This window comes from Empidonax traillii, unplaced genomic scaffold, assembly GCF_003031625.1.
Source record: "Empidonax traillii isolate 1590-97213 ecotype Southwest subspecies unplaced genomic scaffold, ASM303162v1 scaffold943:size483155, whole genome shotgun sequence".
Classification (NCBI taxonomy): Eukaryota; Metazoa; Chordata; class Aves; order Passeriformes; family Tyrannidae; genus Empidonax; species Empidonax traillii.
In genome coordinates, this window is record NW_020956136.1 from 204391 (window position 1) to 223497 (window position 19107).

At 39.5% G+C, this 19107-nt stretch overlaps 1 protein-coding gene across 1 annotated transcript in view; it reads left to right on the plus strand.

Moving 5' to 3' along the window:
- Positions 1–394: 394 nt before the first annotated feature.
- Positions 395–19107, plus strand: part of FARSB (phenylalanyl-tRNA synthetase subunit beta) — a 34271-nt gene continuing 15558 nt past the window's right edge. Inside the window, exons 1-15 of the mRNA XM_027903197.1 lie at positions 395–479; positions 1431–1486; positions 2090–2244; positions 2786–2858; positions 3327–3442; positions 3874–4024; positions 5230–5338; positions 7568–7638; positions 8962–9023; positions 9110–9161; positions 10717–10778; positions 11179–11386; positions 11814–11894; positions 14298–14390; positions 16266–16383. Of these exons, the coding sequence (XP_027758998.1) occupies positions 422–479; positions 1431–1486; positions 2090–2244; positions 2786–2858; positions 3327–3442; positions 3874–4024; positions 5230–5338; positions 7568–7638; positions 8962–9023; positions 9110–9161; positions 10717–10778; positions 11179–11386; positions 11814–11894; positions 14298–14390; positions 16266–16383 (1465 nt within the window). The 5' untranslated portion in view covers positions 395–421. The remainder of the gene's footprint in view (positions 480–1430; positions 1487–2089; positions 2245–2785; positions 2859–3326; positions 3443–3873; positions 4025–5229; positions 5339–7567; positions 7639–8961; positions 9024–9109; positions 9162–10716; positions 10779–11178; positions 11387–11813; positions 11895–14297; positions 14391–16265; positions 16384–19107) is intronic.

Genomic DNA, 19107 nt, shown 5'->3' on the forward strand with positions numbered 1-19107 from the left:
CCCGCGGGGACGGCGGCAGCGCCCGGGACTGGCGGTCCAAGATGGGAATGGGGACAGGGACAGCGCCGGGAGTGGCGGTGCCATTAGGGGACGGGGACAGGGACAGCGGCAGTACCGGGACACCCCGTCCCCAGCGGGCCGTGTCCCCGCTCCCCGCCTGCCCCTCCCGCCTCCATCGCGACTCTCCTCCGCCGGGCTGATGTCACGGCCGTAGCTGCCCGCCGCGCTGCCGGGGCCCGGCGCGCCTCCCTCCCCGTCCCCGGGCGGAGGGCAAGGGCAAACCCTCCCCACGGCCGCCCGTCCGCGCCGTGTCCCCGCCGTGTCCCCGCCGTGCCCGCCCCGGGGGCCGCGGGGGGCGAGCTGCGGGCAGCGCGGCGGGGCCTGACGGGCGGGCGGCGCAGGCGCGGTGCGAGCGGCCGCCATGCCGACCGTGAGCGTGAAGCGGGATCTGCTGTTCCAGGCGCTGGGCAGGGCCTACAGTGAGTGTTCCCGGGATCCGCGGGACCCGCCGGCGCCGCCGGGATGCGCCCCGACATCCCCCGGCCCAGCACCGCGGCTGCCGCGCTGCGATCGGCGCGGGCCGGCGAGTCCCTGAGCGGGCACGGCCGCGCCCTCCGCGTGGTGCGTCCCGCGTGGGACAGCTCGGACCCCACGGGCGATCCCGGTGGCTCATCGCGGGTGCCACCCGAGCCCACCCGCCTGCCCCTCGGCAGCCACCGGCACGCCGGGCACAGCCACGGGCCGGCCCTGCCCCTTCAGCCCGTGGCCCACGCGGGCGCTGTCCGAGCCCGGATCTCTCGGGGGAATCAGAACCAGGCCCTTCCAAATCGCGGCTTCTGGCTGGGAGTTTCTGTTTTAGAGACTGGTTAGATCAAAAAGGAGAGGGAGGAGGTGGGAGCAGGCACGGCAAGCGGTGGACACCGTGGTTTTATTCAGTTCTCCTTTCCCGGCTCTTTAGAATCGTGGTTCGGGGCCACAGAGGGGCTGTGGCTCTTCGGACAGATCTCCATGGCCAGATCAGGGCTGTGTTACTGACACGCTTCGACGCAGTTGATGCAACCTCTATATAACAACCTCTGTATAACAACCTGACTTACAACAGGAGCAGTTGGCAGAAGCTGCCCAATTATTCCGTCCTGTTTTCATTATCTGTTCAGGCCAGAGTGGCTCTGACAAGCTTGGCTGAGGAGCTAAGCTCCAACGCTCAGAAGCCCTTGCTGTGACTGTAAGAATACCATGTCAGTAAATGTACATATACTTAAGAAGCTGCTACTCCGATGCAAATACAAGCAAAATCCTTTAAATTATTACTACCCATTTGTTTTCAAAATATCCTTTGTTACCTTGTTTGAAAACATGCAAAACAAACGCACAAAAAAATTAAGTCTGAGATCTGCTTATTAACCAAAGTTCACCCTCTTCCTTCACAGCGGATGAAGAATTTGATGAGCTTTGCTTTGAGTTTGGTTTGGAGCTCGATGAAATTGTAAGTAATGTTTTTATTTGTTGCAACATCCGCAATAAATGTATTTTTCCTGTACATTGTTACCTAAGTTGTAATTAGCTCATATTTAAAGTTTTGATTTAGATTCTGCTCTTCTGAAAATTTGCTAGGCTTGATAACTGCATCCATGTGAATCTTTTTCAAGTAGACCTGATTTGGTTTTGATTTTTAATTTTAAGTTATGCATCTTTTAGTGACACTTATCAAAACACATCCAAACATCATGTGTTATGCTTTATTTCAGAATAGACTTGATTATAATAAGTCATTAAATCTATAATAATAAGAAGTCATAAGATCTATTGCCAAAAGTGTCTCAGTTATGTACTGGGATCTGACAGCCTGGAGAGTCTTGCTTCTAAAATCTCTATTTTTAAAATGAAATTTTAACACTGCTTTACAGTCCCCTAGTCTGAGAAAGATGGTATGTAACTTCTCGAATTTGGTGTGTCCATTTGTTGTATAAATCCAAATTACTCTGTTAAACTTCTAATTAATGCAGTTTTTTCTTATGTTATATCACTATCGTACTCCTATCAGTGATAAGTTATTTCATGTTCAAAACACATTTTTGCTTAATTTCAGACATCTGAGAAAGACATTATAAGTAAAGAAAAAGGTGAAGAAAAGGCAAAGGGTGCATCTGATGTTGTTCTCTACAAAATTGATGTTCCTGCAAACCGTTATGATCTTCTTTGCATGGAAGGGCTGGTCCGAGGACTGCAGGTCTTTAAAGAAAGGTAAGGCAGAGTTGTGAGATTTTTGTGTGGTTGGTTATTTGTTGAAATACAAGTCCATTTCTGGTCAGTAAATAAACTTTCGACTTGCTTGGATAATGAATGTGATTTTGTGCGTAGATCAGATTCATCAGATGTTCCTCTGGACAGGATCTACTGTATAACTTAAAAAGACTAGTCTAGACTGTTAACTGGGTTTTGGATCTGTTCTAAAAAATTTTAACCATTGTTCCATTGAGACTTATCCTCTGTAAAGAACTCCTGGAGCAAAACTTCCTTGTGATCCTTTGTAATAAATACCAAAACAAATAAATTATATCACTTTTCTGCTACGACTTTATCTTCTTGAGTTCTTCCTTTCTAGTTCAGTAATCTGTTTACCTTCCCATAGAAAAGGAGTTTTGAACAGTTAGCTAATGACATGTCAAGAAACGTTACAAAGGAAGTTTTGCGCATATCATTGCTGCTACATTTCTAAAGTTTCCTGCACTTGGGCTTTTTTTTTTTTTTTTCAGTTACAGACTTACTTCTGGTTTTGTTTTAGGATAAATATCCCTAGATATGAAAAGATAATACCAGCTGAGGGTGAAGGTCAGAAGCTGATTATCACTGAACAGGTAAAAGTGTTTACTGCACCTTTGTAAATGTATTGAGAGCTGCTGAAGCAGCAAGATCTGTATCAGTGCCTATTTTGTAAGAGCAGTGAGACTGGAAATCCTATTTGCAGAACAAGAGCTAAAACAATTTAAATATCTCTACTCATTGCAATTTATTTTTAGTGAAGTGGACGGGGAGGAACAATTTATTTGGGTGAATTATTTGGACAAAAGAATTTATTTGGACAAGTTATTTGGGTGAACCTAATAGCAGATCGGATCAAAGTTTCAGGTGTTCCCATTCCATTGACCTTCTGGGCCATTACACAGTACATTGCAAACCTCCTGGTCTCTACCGACCTGGATTGTGTTTCTTTGGGTTTTTCCCCTTTGGGATTCAAATGTCTTTCCATGAATTTTCCTACTTTACAAAAGAGGACTTTATTTCCTGTGCACTTGAAATTTACATGTTGCTGCTGTGAATTGCAGACTGTCCAAATCCGTCCTCACGCTGTAGCTGCCGTCCTCCGTAATATAACTTTTACCAAGGGTCGCTATGAGAGCTTCATTGACCTCCAAGAAAAGCTACACCAAAACATTTGCAGGTTAGTGCTTAAATTTAAAGTAGTATATAGTGTCTATGGACATGATTTTATCACATGTTAAGGCTGTGCATCCTTATTGCAGAGAGGCATTGTAGTTACACCAAGGGAAATCTTTTATACCAGCTGTCTGTATCCTTCCAATTTCTTTGCCTGTTTCTGCCCTCTTTCAGTAATGTTCAACAGAAATAGCTGTTACAGCTCATGTAACAGCTAAGGCAGAAGTGTTTTACAACATTCCCACTGGATTTACTTTGCCTGTTGTGTCGTTAACATTTGATAAAATGAAATAATTTCTGGGCTTCTCAAAATTATCCTACTTTTTCAGTAAGTTCTATGAATGCATAGAAGTATAGAGCATCATTAGATACTATCTCTAAGAAACAGCAATTATTATTAGTAAAAACGTGATTTTGTCTTCTTTTTCTTTCTAGGAAAAGATCATTAGTAGCAATAGGTACCCATGACTTGGACACCATCTCTGGTCCATTTACTTATACAGCCAAAGCACCTTCAGAAATTAAATTCAAGCCCTTGAATCAATCTCAGGAGTACACAGCCTCACAAATTATGGATCTGTATAGGGTAAGTGAGGTTTTTTCAGACTGTTTGCACTAAATGCAGGAAGATAAATTTCCAAGGCATAACGTCTCTCATATCCTTGTTATTGAGAGTTGTTCTTACAAATAAAACAGAGTTATTTTTTTGTAGCTTCACAGACAGTGAACAGTCCACATTTTGCTTATTCGTGAGAAATGCTTGGTAATACTTTATTTTTATTGTCCATGAGAGATAAATCGTGGTGTTTTGTGACTAAGCACAGCTCTAAGAATAATGGGGTTGATAGTAACCCTCTGATTTGTCAGCACAAACGCTGCTTTTTATGATGCTCTTAGTAATACTGTAAAAGGGTTCTGTATTTATCTGCCTACACTGGTAAAATATTCAGTGTAAAAAGCTGGAAAAAGTTTGGGGTAAATATTATTCTTTTAGTGTTACTTTCATTTGGCCAGTTTATTTGTGGAAGATGTTGGTTTATTTATCCAACTGCATATCAGGCAAGCATAGCTGTGTGAAAGGCTCAAGTTAACTCTGGCACTGCTCTTGGCCCAGCACCTTAAGAAACCAGGTAAATGCTAGGAAAAGATTCTTTATGAAGCCTGTGTGTCCACTTTCAATGCCAGCATTTGAAAATAATACTATTATTCTTTCATTTACAATATGCAGCTGTGCTGGAGCACACCTACTGGCCATAGAGACAAATCCTCAAATATCTCTGACTAAAGATGAGTAAGAGCTAGGAAACAAGGGCTATCAGAGAGACTAAAAGGAAATTGGTTTTGGCACAGCATATACCTATGTCATTGAAATAAATGTAAATTTTGAATCAAATTCGAGTGTGCCAGTATGCAGCAATTTATAATTAAGAGAATTACAGTGCTAATTTTTATCACTTTTAAGGACAGTTCCTATAAACTAAGGATGCTTGGCAATGTTTGTCTGCTGTGGTGAACAGGGGCATCATCGGGATAGCATGGCCTATGCATGTTTGAGAGAATCCTGAAAGTAATATTTTTTAGCACTTCTTAAGAAGACCAAAAATCCAGTTCTCTCATTTCAAATTTCTCCTGCTGCTGAGAGCAAAGAGCCTTTGCTAGTAAAATATGTAGCTCTAAGGCCAATCCTTCCTCCTTTCAAAATTCCCCTTAATCTCTTAGTGAAGGTTTGTGGCACTGTGGAAGTTCACAGGTGAGCTGAAGTGAAACTTAGGTTGTGCTTTGTTTCTCCAGAATGACAGCCACCTTCGGCACTATTTACCCCTGATCGAAAACAAGCCACGTTATCCTGTCATTTATGACAGCAATGGTGTCGTTCTGTCCATGCCACCCATCATCAACGGTAAGATTAGTTTGTGACTGGCTCGTGCTGTCACTGCTGTTCTGTGTGTGAGTTTGTCTGACATAAACACTGATGTGTAACAGGGATTATTGTGCTTTCTTAACATTGTTTTACTTAAAATTTCATATTATCTTCTTTCCTTCTTTCAATTTAAATGCAGCCAAACCTTTTGCTCCCTCTCTAGGCTTGCGAGTGTTCCTTCTTCTCATCCTCATCAAGAGGATGTAAAGGTCCCACTGCAGACCTCTGCATTTAGCTTCTCATACCCTTCTACAGCTCAACAAAGTTCCTTGTGACAGGAATCTTTGTTAGGAAAGCATTTGTTTAGCTAAGAAGAGCATGCAAGAAATTATTTTGTAAACTGGCAACTGTAACTAATAACTGTAACTTTGTACTCCATTTTACGTGGTCACAGCAGGGAACGTTTCACCTCTGTCTTAAGATCAGTGTATTTATGAGCACTGTGAATTAGTTTTTATGGATTCCTATTGTTATCACACAAGTGATTTCAGGAGACTTTGATGGATAAAAAAACCAATAAATTGGTCTCAACTTTTTTTGCATTGTTTCTAAACATGAATGCAAAAGAAATGGGTGATTTTTGAGAACCACTCTTACTGAAGCCATTTAATGGCATGACAAGAATTACTCCTTCAAGAAAAATATTTCAGTATGCCTCTATCTATACCTATATACTGAAATACAGGTCAAGAATCAGTAACTTTCCCTACACTGACCAATAAATCTGCAGTGATAATCTCTTTGGATGTATTTTTCCTAATTGACCTTATCCAGCTAACCCAAATCTTCTTAAAAGGCAGCTCAAACTCTCTGGCAGGGACTGGTAGGAACAACTGTTGTGAACTGAAGGCAGTGTCAACCACTGTGTCTGATCCTTCTTTGTTGGGCTGTGTTCCATGTATAAGCGTTACATATTGTTTTTATTTTCTCAATTAAAAATATTGAACAGTGTCTGAGAGAGGCTTCCAGGTTAAAGGTGCCTTTTCAATGCAGTGTAAACATCTGAATTGGCTGTTTGGGTTATCTGCAAGCACTGAAGTGAAGGGTTATGTTTGCTTTGAAGTGGGTCCAGAAATGCCCAATACATTCCATCTGCAAGGAGATGCAGCCCAGCATTAAAGGGAATACAAGATCCCTCAGTCCTGGGATCCTCAGTGCACCAAACTTTCAGTCTAGCTGTCACTTAGTTTCTCAGGTAGGAAAGTAAAAACAGAGAAGCTGAATGACTTTCTCAGGGTCAGAGGAAGCAGGAATGCCCGTGTGTATCCAAGTGCTTTCCTTTGCCTCCAGTGGGGTGCATCTGCATTAGTTAACGGTGCAGTGAAAGTAAAGAAGGAGAAGGAGGTTGGATTTGGCACGATCCCATACAATTCTAGGATTCTGTATGCCCATGGTGCATGATTACCAGCCATGGAATTCACTCAAGGTGTGCACTGCCCATCTGTACCTAACAGGCAGTACCAGGATTGCTTGTGGCTTACTAACAGAACCCCAATTCTGAACCAGCTACTGGGGGAGTTGGCATCTAGTTTGCAAGAGAGACACTTTAGGGTGCTTCTTCCAGACAAGAAGCACTTTTGAGGGCATCAGGGATGTGCTTCAGCACACACCTCGTGGCTCCCAGCACAGACAAAGCAAATTCATGCCTAGAAGGGATCCATACTAGGATGTAAATTACTAATGTAGAGCAACCTATAGTGCATCAGCAGACAATGTCTAGGGATCTTGATTATTCACAGAATTAGCTATTGATAGTCATTAGTCTAAAGCACTTTTAAAAAACCATTTCATTCATTCGTGCCTGAGGAAATTACGCGCTTCACACATCTGATGCGAGTGTCAGACTAAATCCAGGGAAGATGGGATGCTGTGGCAGTGCAGAACCCCTTTGCTAACAGCAGATGGCCACTGTCCTGCTAGTTGGCTTTTTCAGCTGGGTACTGAGATACCTGTAGATTCGTGTATCCTTTAGTGAAAGTCATGGCCCAGTCAGCATGTCTGGTCTGTCTTTTTCCTTTCTTTGATTCATAAATTCAAAAATAAAAAGAGCTGCTATTCTGCCAGCAGTTGTGAAAGTTAGTGCAGTAGACAGTGGCTTTTTTTAAGCTGCAGAAGATTGACAATGATCTATCTGAATCACAAAATTAATCAGTGTTATTGCAATAAAAGTAATATTTCTTAACATGTTTTTGTCTTCACATGTTTTAGGAGATCATACAAAAATAAGCCTAAACACCAGAAATGTGTTTATTGAATGTACAGGCACAGATATTACAAAGGTAAATTAATCTTTCCTGCTTTTGATATGTATTAATATCATTGTTTTCCCTATGGGTGGTAGGACTCCTATACAGAGACCTGCAATAACCAGCCATATGGAGCCAACCTTCCAGTTCAGAAGTTGTAGGACTGTGGGACTCCCTCAACACAGTTTTAGGCTTGCTCAATAGACAGCACTGTGTTTTCACTGAATTTTAATTTTCCTGTATCTTTATGTGGACAGTGAGCGTTCAGCTTGTATGAGAAAGTAATTTAAGTAAATTAGGGACTGTTTGTTCTTGTTGTTGTTCAGCACTTTTTCTAAATCTGAAAGGCTTTGAAAAGAGTAAAATTCACTAAGACTGCCTTTTTTTGGCAGAACACTCTTTGTGAATAATTGTTTTTTCTCCTACTGAAAATTTGGGCTGAGGGAAGGAAGGCAGCAATTTTTCTTCATAGTTATCTTTTTCAGGCAGGGACTCTGTGCAAATAGTTGCCAGATTCAGGTCTTTCCATATGCAAATTCTGTAACTCAAAGCTGAAGCATGAAAGCCTAGCAGTTATAATTGCCTATTCTTGAATATAGGTTGTGCATTCATTGAGTTTCCCTGAAGTGTGTAACTTGATCCTTAAGAGCAAAACTGCTTTTAACTTACCCTACTACACAATGATTTGTTAACAACACAAATAAATCTGCACGCTGGGAGTGGCTTCTAAGCAAACCAATAAATAACTGCTTCTTGCTACTGCTTGCCTTGACAGGAAAAATAAAAATAGTGCTATTACACTTACATGAAGGAAATTATACTGTCAGGCATCAAAAAAAAAAACCCCTTGGTAGATGGAGAAGTTCATCTGAACCTCATGATTATGTTCTGCTATACTAATCTCTTAAAATATTAACTGTAAAACAAAAAAAAAATTGCAGACAAGGTTTTTTGATAATGCATTACTAAGCAATGCACAGTCCTTCGGCCTCTACATTCTCACTTGAACTTCAATGAAATGACTAATTAGACTGAAGGTTAGGAAGACCCAGCTCCAAATGGTCATCAAGACCCTGTGTATCTCCAGAACAGAGTTAATAAAAGATAAACCAGTACTTCAGAACCTTGAAAACCAAAGATTTCAAGTTTTTGCACTAACATATTTACATCAGAAGAAAAAAATCCATTAAAATTAAATCTGGTTTTCTAGACTGCTAGGATTTTAGTTGAGTTATTAGAATAGAATGAAAAGAGCGTAACACAGGATGTCCCCTCCCATTTTTTGTTAAGATATTTTGTCTCCTTCAACACAAGCAGCTGAGAGATTTCAGTGGGATTATTTTCTTTATTTTGTAGGCAAAAATTGTTCTTGATATTATAGTCACGATGTTTAGTGAATATTGTGAGAAGCCGTTCACGTGAGTATAAATCTCCAGTCGGAGGGACATTTGGGCCATGTGTTAAAAACGTTTTTACTTCCTTCTTTTTTTTTTGTCTCTCTCAGTGTTGAAGCAGTAGAAGTAGTTTATCCCAATGGGAAGACCCACATCTATCCGGTAAGCGTTGCATTATGGTATCTCTGTGTCCTTGGGGAAAGGATTTTATTTACACAGAGTCTGGTAAGGGTGACATTGTTTTCTTCTCGTGCTGTGGCAGCATATGCTGGTTCTGAGGTGCAGAGCTTGGCACTATCTGCATATTAGTGAGTCAGAGCCTTCTCTAACCCCGCAGAAAATAACTCGCTTCCTCTTATCTAGGAAACTCATCCTGAAGCTCCATTAATTTATGATAAGGCTAAAAATACAGACTCACCGACATAGCCTTGTACTCCAGAAAAAAGGGTAGGGTTTAAAGTTACAATTGGTAACTACTAAGACGTTTTAGAATGCATGTGATAGGAACTTTTTCAGGAAAAAATTAAAATTGCAATCAAAGGTCATAATCTGTGTCTAAAGCTTTTAAAACCTATGTGTTCAAAATCGGGAAAAATTAATGCAGGAAGAGGTTCTGCAGCCTTAAGCCCATGGACAGCTGAAATCAGCCTCAGCATAACTTACTTATCAGATCTGGAAGCTCTAATGCCCTTCAGTTAAAATAACCTTGTATAACACTGCATTTCTCAGTCTTTCACTTCATGGACACCAACTATATTAAGGTCTATAAGGCAGGATGTTGACTTCAAGTGCAGGTTGCCTGCATTCAGAGTCCCAGACAGACCTCTTTGCAGTAATGGAGTCTTACATTTTTTGTTCCCTTAATAAGTATAAAGAAAGCAATTCCTTGTGTTTCCTGAAAGTAACTGAAGACAGATCCGCTTGAGTTCCTAAAATCAGATATATTAAGCAAGTACAAACTGTTTAGAGGGAAAGTTATTTTTGCTGAGAGGTTTTCTAGTGGTATTTTAGCTTTTTCTTTTTTGCAATGTCAGCTTTAATCAACAGAGGAAAGACCTTGAATCCTGAAGATATATCCAACAAAACAGCAATCTCTGCAGTTACCAAAGTAGCTTCCCTAGATAAAATAGCGAAAAAAATCCCCAAAGTTTTGGATGCTATGGTTTTCAAGGATGTGTATATCAAGAACTTTAGAGACACATAAAATACAGAAATACGTACAAAGCAGCTTTCTAAAATATGGTGCAAACTTGCTAAGTAAGATACTGGTAGATATTTTTGTGCCAACATGGAAATAGAAAATATTCTACTCTTTTCGTCCTAAGAGTCACTTGGTCTGAACTAGACCCTGAGATCTCATGCATGGCCATTCAGTGCTTTAGGGCTTTGACTTAGGATGAACTGGTGACCAGAAACTTTCAGTGACTCTGTTACTTGCATAGGTCAGAAATTATCAGAAGATTCAATAACAGGGATTTCATGCTGCATTCAACCTTCTAGCATAACCAAGAAACAGCTTTTGCATCACATATTATAGTATGTTTTCAAGAATCCTGTTACCTTTAAAATGATAGGTTTAGCCTAATATTCCACATTTTCTTCTGTGGATGTAATTTTAATGTGTCAGTTAGAAACTGGATTACTAAGATGTCAGTGTTGAATCCTCTTCTGTGGAAATGGCAGGCACTGTGTATGCTTAAAAGCTTTCTCTTTTTAGGAACTGGCTTATCGAAAAGAGAAGGTGAAATCTGAAGTCATTAACAAGAAAATAGGAATCAGGTGTGTTATTGCCAATGCAAACAATTTCCATTAATCATGAAAAAGGTATTAGAAGATACTGATTATTGCATTGTTTTAAAAATGTTTAGATTATGTGATTTTTTTAGTTTGTCAAAAATTCAGGGGTAATTTGAATGACTCTCTAAGACTTCTTCCCCTGTTCTCAACGAAAGGGAATTCCTTACGGTCCCACACAACTGTTATGAAGTAAAGAAAAATGACCATCACAGGAGTCAGAATCTGAGCTGGTTCTGATTGAATGCTAAGCCTGTGTGCAGTCCATGAAGCATTTGGAGATTCTTTAGGACATGAGGCAATGCAGCAGAAACATTAATTACTTTAAAAAACCAGCTGATATAGTGCAAAATCCATAAATTACTACTCTCTTGTTCTGTTTCAGTGAAACTCCATCAAGCCTCGCAAAGCTCCTGACCAGGATGTGTTTGAAGTCGCACATCATAGGGAATGGGAGCCTTCTAGAGGTTGAAATCCCTCCTACCAGGGCAGACATTATCCATGCATGTGATATCATAGAAGATGCAGCAATAGCTTATGGTTATAACAACATTCAGATGGTTATTCCGAAAACGTACACCATAGCTAATCAAGTAAGATTGCCCCTTCAAATGAACGCTCTGTTGTCAGTAAATGACTAGTGCATGCCAGAAGGGCTTTGGGGAAAACAGAACCTAGGAATTAAATATTTTGACATGCTTTGCCTTGAGAAGTATTTACCATGGATGGGATACAAAACAGATGCCCCGCTGATTTGACTAAGTCCAAGACCAGTGGTTGCTGGTACTTGAAAAAAAAGACAGGGTTTAAGTAGGGAGCCTGTATTAAATCTCTAATTGGGAGATTCATTTCCTCAGGCAAGCCTAAAGGCAGCTGGCTGATGCTTTCAAAAATTTTAAGCACACAAGCATAGTCCTTCCCTAGTGAATTTACCGTCATGTAACAAGCAGAATCACCTCGGGAAAAAAAATAGCAAAATGCTTTTAGATGGAAGCTGAAAACTGTTTTGTTTCATTTTAGCTCCCTCTCAATAAGCTCTCAGAACTTCTGAGACTGGACCTGGCAGCTGCTGGATTCACTGAAGCACTCACTTTTGCCCTGGTATATTTTACTGATTTCATACTTTTCTTAGCTGCATGTTGGAACAGCAGTGCAGTCAGAATTGCAGAGGATGGTGTGAAGATATGTTGTTGTATAAATGTACCAGTATTATCCAGTCCTGTTTTGGCAGCTGATTGTTTACTAGTGCTTTGGATTTATATTATAATATTTTGTGAGTTTGTAGGTCAGAGAAATGGAATGAATCACTGTTAATGTGGCACAGAGTTTTAAGTATAGTTTTAAGTATATATAGGGGGAAATAGCTGCTGAAGTACTAGTTTGAGTTTAACTTGATAGGATGAAATTGTAAGACAGCAAGTCTCTCTGGAGACTTTGGTCACTAGTGAAATTCATCACAGTTCTATAATCTGGAAAACAAACATTTATACATACTGGTGGATACTACTACAGTTTAGAGATTATCCTGTTTCTGTATTTCCCTTCAGTATTGTCACTTGCCCACAATTCCTTGCATTAGATACCAAGCTGGTATGTAATTATTCAGTCAGCAAAGAGTGTATTTTAAGAATAGCCTTAAAAAAGTTACCATGGGCACTAAGGGGACACAAAATCCTCTGTAAATTTCACCACAGACAGAGAGGGGTTTTTTTGTATGGAAGAACAAATAAAAATGCAGCAATTGTTACCACTGGCTGTAGGTATTATTCATATTATTTTGCTACAAGCCATGACAGTAGTCCTTTACCAAGAATTAGGACTCTGCAACAGCAAGATGCACCAATGCAGGCTCCTAAAACACAGTATTTGAAAAATTCAGGTATTGCAACCAGATTTGGTAATTTGAATGTATTAAATAAAATTTTAACACCTTCAGATTTCACAGAGCTTCAAAAGCAAAATCTGGCCTAAATCTGAAAAATGCATTCCAGTTTTAATATTTGTTATTAACTCATTTAAGTAACCAGAACAATAATTATTATTACTTCCTGCAGTGCTAGTATCTGACAGAGGTACTCAGACCTGTAGCAGTACCATGTTGGGGAAACACTACATATTACATGGTCAAGCTTTTATAGCTTTTCTTATTCGTTAGTAAATATAGTTAATTGTTTTTTCAGCATTGAATAGGTAACGTGTTTAAAGCATTTAATGTATTACATCGCTACAACTGAGAACCTTTTATGAACTGCAACAGCAGAATTTTTGAAGGTCATGCAGTATATCGTGTTATCACATTACATATTTGCATTTCTGCTGTGGCAGGATGAAACCCACAGCCTGCTGTGTCACCAACACTATTAAAACACCAATATGAGGCCCATGACTATGATAACTGTAATTTATGCTATAACATTCTGTAGCCCAGTGTTATATGATAAACAGTGCTTATGTATTTGTGCACTCAGTCTGTTCCCTTGGTCAGAGCCCCGAATTGTACTGGTACACAATAACATTGCCTTCTGTGAGAGGCTCCAGTTTAGCCAGAATGCATTTGGTTAAATCACAGTAACATGCTGTAGTTTAGATACACATCTGAAAGCTGTTTAACACAGTTTTCTCCTCCTGAGTTTAGCTTGGGGTTTTTTATTATTCAATAATCCACTTTTTCAGATGGTATCATCTGCTCATTTTTCCCACATTTGGTCTATCAACGCACTTTCCAGAGTGCTGCCAGTGCAAAGGGAGCACTTCTGGGAGACTGCAGTATACAAGCAAATCCTCAATTACATGCCTGGTGGGCTATTGGTTTCTCTGATACATTAATAAAGCTATAAATTCTGGAAATCTGAAGTGTGGATCTTATCAGTAGCATCTATTGCTGTATGTGCACAGACAGTGTCTGAGCCTGATAACGTGAATGTGTATTGTGTTACCGACCAGCATGAAAATGCACCTCTAGAATAAGGGCATTAAAAACACTCCAACTCCAAAAATTGAACAAACTACCGGAGTCCTATGGAGCTCTGAGAATTGAAGTCTTGGCCATAGAACCTGTTTTTCATAGACAGTACTTGACTCGCTCCGAGTTTCCCTCATAGGATTGTTCTCACGAGGAAGCTCAGGTACAGTCCCTTTACAAGGTTTATTTTCAGAATAAAATGTTTCACCCGCTGCAAGTCAGGGGGCACGATCTGAGCCTCTCTTTTTTTAAAACAGATGACAGCAGTTCATGACAAGCTTAAATAAACACCTGTGGTTTTCAAACCAGCCTTATTTTGCTTAGTAATTAACGTTTGTAAATAAACCAAGTTTGCCTATTTAGTCCTAGGACTAGGGCTGAATTTTTATTTTGAGTAGGTGTTGCACATGAGAGCATTTATTATGGGGCCTCAGAGGCAGTGCTGCAATGGCACTGTTCATTCTTGATATCAAATTCCATCACTGGCTTGCTGTCTCTGTTTTAACCACTTGACCTTGGTGGGGTTTTGTCTCATTTTTCAGTGTTCTCAAGAAGATATTGCAGATAAACTTGGCATGGATATGTCTGCAACAAATGCCGTGCGCATAGGAAACCCCAAAACCGCGGAATTTCAGGTGAGATCATTCACACTGAGAGCAGTATTGTCACAGATTCTGTACTCAAACAGAGAGAAAGGAACCAACAGAAAGTAAAATTTATAAACTGGAGCTACTTTTCCTGCACTAAAGAGGTTATGTTTATTTACGTGCTGAACTTACTAGGAGCCATCTTCTGTTACTCCTTCACTGAGAAACACCTTTTCTGGTGCAAAATACTGTTAGCTTTTCAGTAAAGTAAAATACCATGCTCTTTGTGACAGAATATGGCAAAATTGTTCAGTCCTACTGCAGAAAATCCCAGAGGTTGATCAGCTCCCCCATTTAGAAAAACATATAAAAGGACATAAAAGGAACTACTACACCTGACAATCTCTGAGCTTCCTCAGGTCTGGATAGGAAACATTTGGGTTTTTTTTTTAGTTATTAATAATTTTTACTGCTGTGTTTTTGTTATTTTTTTTTTTATAAATTCAGAATAGTGCTCTTGTAGTACTTTAATACCCCTTTCTAGCTCTTTGCTAGAGCAGAGAGTGAGAGCTCAAGTATAGTATTCCCAACAATTCTGAAAATGCCTAAGAGTGTACCCATAGTTTTTTTATTTCTTTTGGAGAGTGTTGTTTATTTTTTAAAAAGATGCTTTCTTTACTTTACGGAGAAGGTAAATTTAGAGTCCTTTTCATCTTTCTAAGATAAGAAGTACAAGGGTAAACTCACTTTAGAAATATTTTGAAAAGTTTCAGGATTCTGTGGGGTATTAATGTTTTGTTTTTAACAAAACCCAAAACATTTTCCCTTAAGATCTTCAGTAAGTCCGATTTCTCTGAGTGTCTAAAATACCTTCCTAGATCTTATTTCTGGTCCTGAAAACAGTCTCCTTGCTGCTCTGAGATTCAAGGACATAATTTTTGCCTGCAGTTATGTGTCTCCTTTTAAAATCTGTAGGCCTTCCTGAAAATTGGGAAGGATTACTCTTTGTGATGCACTATAAACTTGCAGCTTTAGATGGGAGCTGTGATGAGATCCTCAGGATAGTTTCCCCCATCCCCTGTCCTCTGCCAGCGAGACAAGGGCAGGAGGATGCCAGGGACTATATTCCAGCTGAGTGTGCAGCCAGAACTCCTCATTGGTTATGAACAGTACGATAAATAGGCAGAAATGCTGCAGACCAAAGGTAAGTAACTGTGGCTGAGCACATAATAACTTCTGACCTGCAGTCAAGTAGACAGTCACTCCCATCCCTCTTCTGTTAGATTTAATGAATTAGACTCTTCTGGTTTAGCAAATAAAAATGAAAAAGCTGCACTTTTAAGGGAGTTTTTGAATGGAGAACACGGGAAATGTTGCTTTTCCTACAGATAACTTCACAGGTATGATTGTCTCTTGGTTGGTTCTTTGCATACATTTTCCGTGGATTTCAGGTTGTCCCTGACTGAATATATCCATTTCTATTACTTAGCTTATTCCTATCATTGATCGGTATCAGGAGGTATAAATACAGTATTTTAGATAGCACTTACTATTTCCAAAATAACACTCAGGCTTTGCCTTTTGCATAGGTGAGAATAAATTTCTGGGAATTTTTTGCACTTTCTGTGATATTTTTTTTTCTACCCTGCACTGCAGCTCAAGCACCTGTAAAGTGGGTACCTGTTCTTTAGCTCACATACAAGCCCTTTGAGAAAATGCAGTATAAAGAACATGCAGAGAATGTACATTTTCAAGTTCAGTCATTCTAAATCAAAGATGCTTAAACATAAGAGATAAGTCCAGTATTTGCACCTGACTACTTTTAAACTCTTGTTACAAATGAGCAAAATAAAAAAAGTGAAGAAAACGAACATGAGCTATTTTGGAAGGTATTTGACTTGCAGCATCACGTTTGTCCTGCAGGTGGCACGTACAACCCTCCTTCCTGGGCTGCTGAAAACTATTGCTGCCAACAGAAAGATGCCCTTGCCTCTGAAACTCTTCGAGATTTCTGACATTGTAGTAAAAGATCCTAATACAGGTAAGAGAAGGTTCCTCAGAATCTTTGATAATGGAAATACATCTACATACCAAAAGGCAATAAGAGTAAGTAAATCTGTATTTCCTTAGAAGTGGTAATTTCAATGATAATAGTTGTTTACATACTACATGGGGGTTTTATTTATGTGCACAGGGCAAGAGAGTTTGGTGGATTTTAGAGAGGCTAGAAACATGGTTCATTTTAGATGTTCTCTCAAAAGTACAAGTTAGGTAGATTGTAAATTTATAGGTAAATATAATTTAAAATCTGTCAAGAAAACAGAGAGCAAGGATAAACATAAGGCAATTTTGCACCAAGAAAGAACCTGCTCTAAAGTGCTTGTGTTGATGCATCTATTTTTACTTGCTCTTAATCGAGGGCTCCTTTGGATTCTTATCAGGTATGTAATTGTTATTCTTATGAGAGATGTAACTCAGAAGCTGCCTGCTGGTATTATTTTCAAGTGGCACAAATGATGTAAAGTAGTAAATACTGAAGCCATGGTGCTGTTATAGTCCTGGAGCCCTGAACCACTGCAGATGTGCCAGCTCTGCCAGCTGTGAAACAGAATTGTCTTAAGCCTGGGAATAACAGGTTGTATTTGCAGACAGATTCTATCCTGGAGAGGAAAATTTTGGGGTCAGTGTGTCCCAACATGAATCCCTTTTCCATCATCTTTAAACAGGATTGCTTGGTATTTGTTTTCCAAAATTACCTTCTGGGAATCTGACAACAGATAGGAAGAATGAGATGGGTAGAAGAGATACAAGGTAGAGAGTGCAGCATGTCTTTGTATAAAAGTGTATAAACAATAAATAAATAAATAAAAAAGCTCCACAGTACAAAACTTCCTCTCTCATCAATAAAAATATTTTCCTTATCTTTCCACTTCTTCCAACTATGCAAAGAAAGCATGGCTGCCTTGCAACTGTTCTGTAACCTTAATTGTTGTATGTGAAACAGCCAAAGCATCTAGTCTACCTTTCAAAAGTTTCAGTAAAATCCTTCCTGTGTTTTGGGGCCTCTTTGCGCTGATTTCACTGCACATGATCAAAATTTCAAATTACCTTTGTCTGGAATAACGTGTCACAGGAAAATGAACTGTAAAAATAGATTTTTAAGCGTTAAAAATTTCACTAATTCATTTCTTTCTGTATGGTGTATTGAGGGAAAAGGAGTGCACAAGCTACAGCTCTTGGGAAGAGTTACAAGTCTGAATGGAGTTTTGCCTCTCAGTGAAAAAGGCTGACATTACTTTAAATTCAGCAGTAGAAATGGTTCTGTTGTTTCATTATCTGGTTTCAGATTTTAGTGATTGTGTTTAAAGTATCTGGGATCTGCAAAACAAAGGTTTATATAAGGCATAAACAAAATGGCAAGTAAATTGCTTTGGTGATGAATTTAATTTGTAGATTACCTTTTTTTTTTTCTTTTTTTTAAGGAAAAAAAGGAGCTTTGCCAAGCAAAATAAGCAGTTTTAGCAAGCCATGTAGACGTTTTTTTTATTAAATACAGACAGTTTGGTGGTGCAGCTCATTCCTTGTTGGGCATGCAGTTAGCTACAATGCAAAAAATGTGGTACAGATGGCAGAATGGCATCAGCATTCTTCAGGACTGAGAGTGGGGCTGTTTATCTTGGACTAAGGAGCACATTTACTCTGGCATTACAACAATTGCAAGTTAAATTGTTACTTTTATTTCGTGTGTGTCAAATGTAGCTCTTGAAGGGTTTCCTTTAGGTGGATGGCTGTTTAACAGTTTTATGAAGACTGATTTTGTGGTGTACTTCATTTTGATGGGAATCATTGCAACAGATAAAAGACTTTTGAGGCAGCAGCTCTGTGCTCTTGGGCAGCCCTCCGATGGACTGAGCTCTTACAGACTCTGAGCAGTGTCTGAAATTGGTTTTAAGGCTGTGTTTAGAATAACTACTGTCCCCAAATTTACTTCCAAAATTAAACTTGCCTAATAAACAGTTTGAAAGGGGGGTGGGGTTGGGAAGGAAAGTAACTCTACCAACACTGAAAAATATGGGGTTGTCCTCTCACATATGGAATGAGATTTCCTCCACAAGGCTTACGTCATCAGACTGAGTAATTTAATTTTATTATTTCATGATTTTGGCATGCAGAATTTCCAATTAATAATTTCAAAAGAATGGGTCAAAAGAGTACTGACATTAACTGTATTTGAAATGGCATCTTGTAGTCATTCATGTGTGAATGAACCAGTCTCTTTTAAACACACTGGTTTTTAATAAAATACCTTCTTACACAGAACTCATGCTTACCAAGGTGAACCAAACACATTTCTCTTCAGACATATCTGGAAGACAGGTTTGATGTACTGAATTAGCAAAATGTGTGCCAGATTTAATGTAACTAAATGGAACCAAATCTGAGCAAGAATTTTTCTTCTCGAGGCAGGAGGAAATGTTCTGATTTTGAATATGTTGCACAATATTTATGTGGTTAACTTGTAACACCAGACAGTCTCTTCTGGTAGGATAGTTACCCAAGTTCAGGGGATAAATCATCATTTTTACCACCAGGCCTAACAGAGAATAGCCTTTCACCACAACAAAAGAAATTAATCCATTAGAAAATCACCTCTCACTAGTCATCTTGGAGAATCTGGCAAGCTTATGGTAGCACAGATTTAGCACAAATTACATCATTTGTCAGTACAGCTGCTGCCACATTTTGAAGCATTTTTCCAAACTGC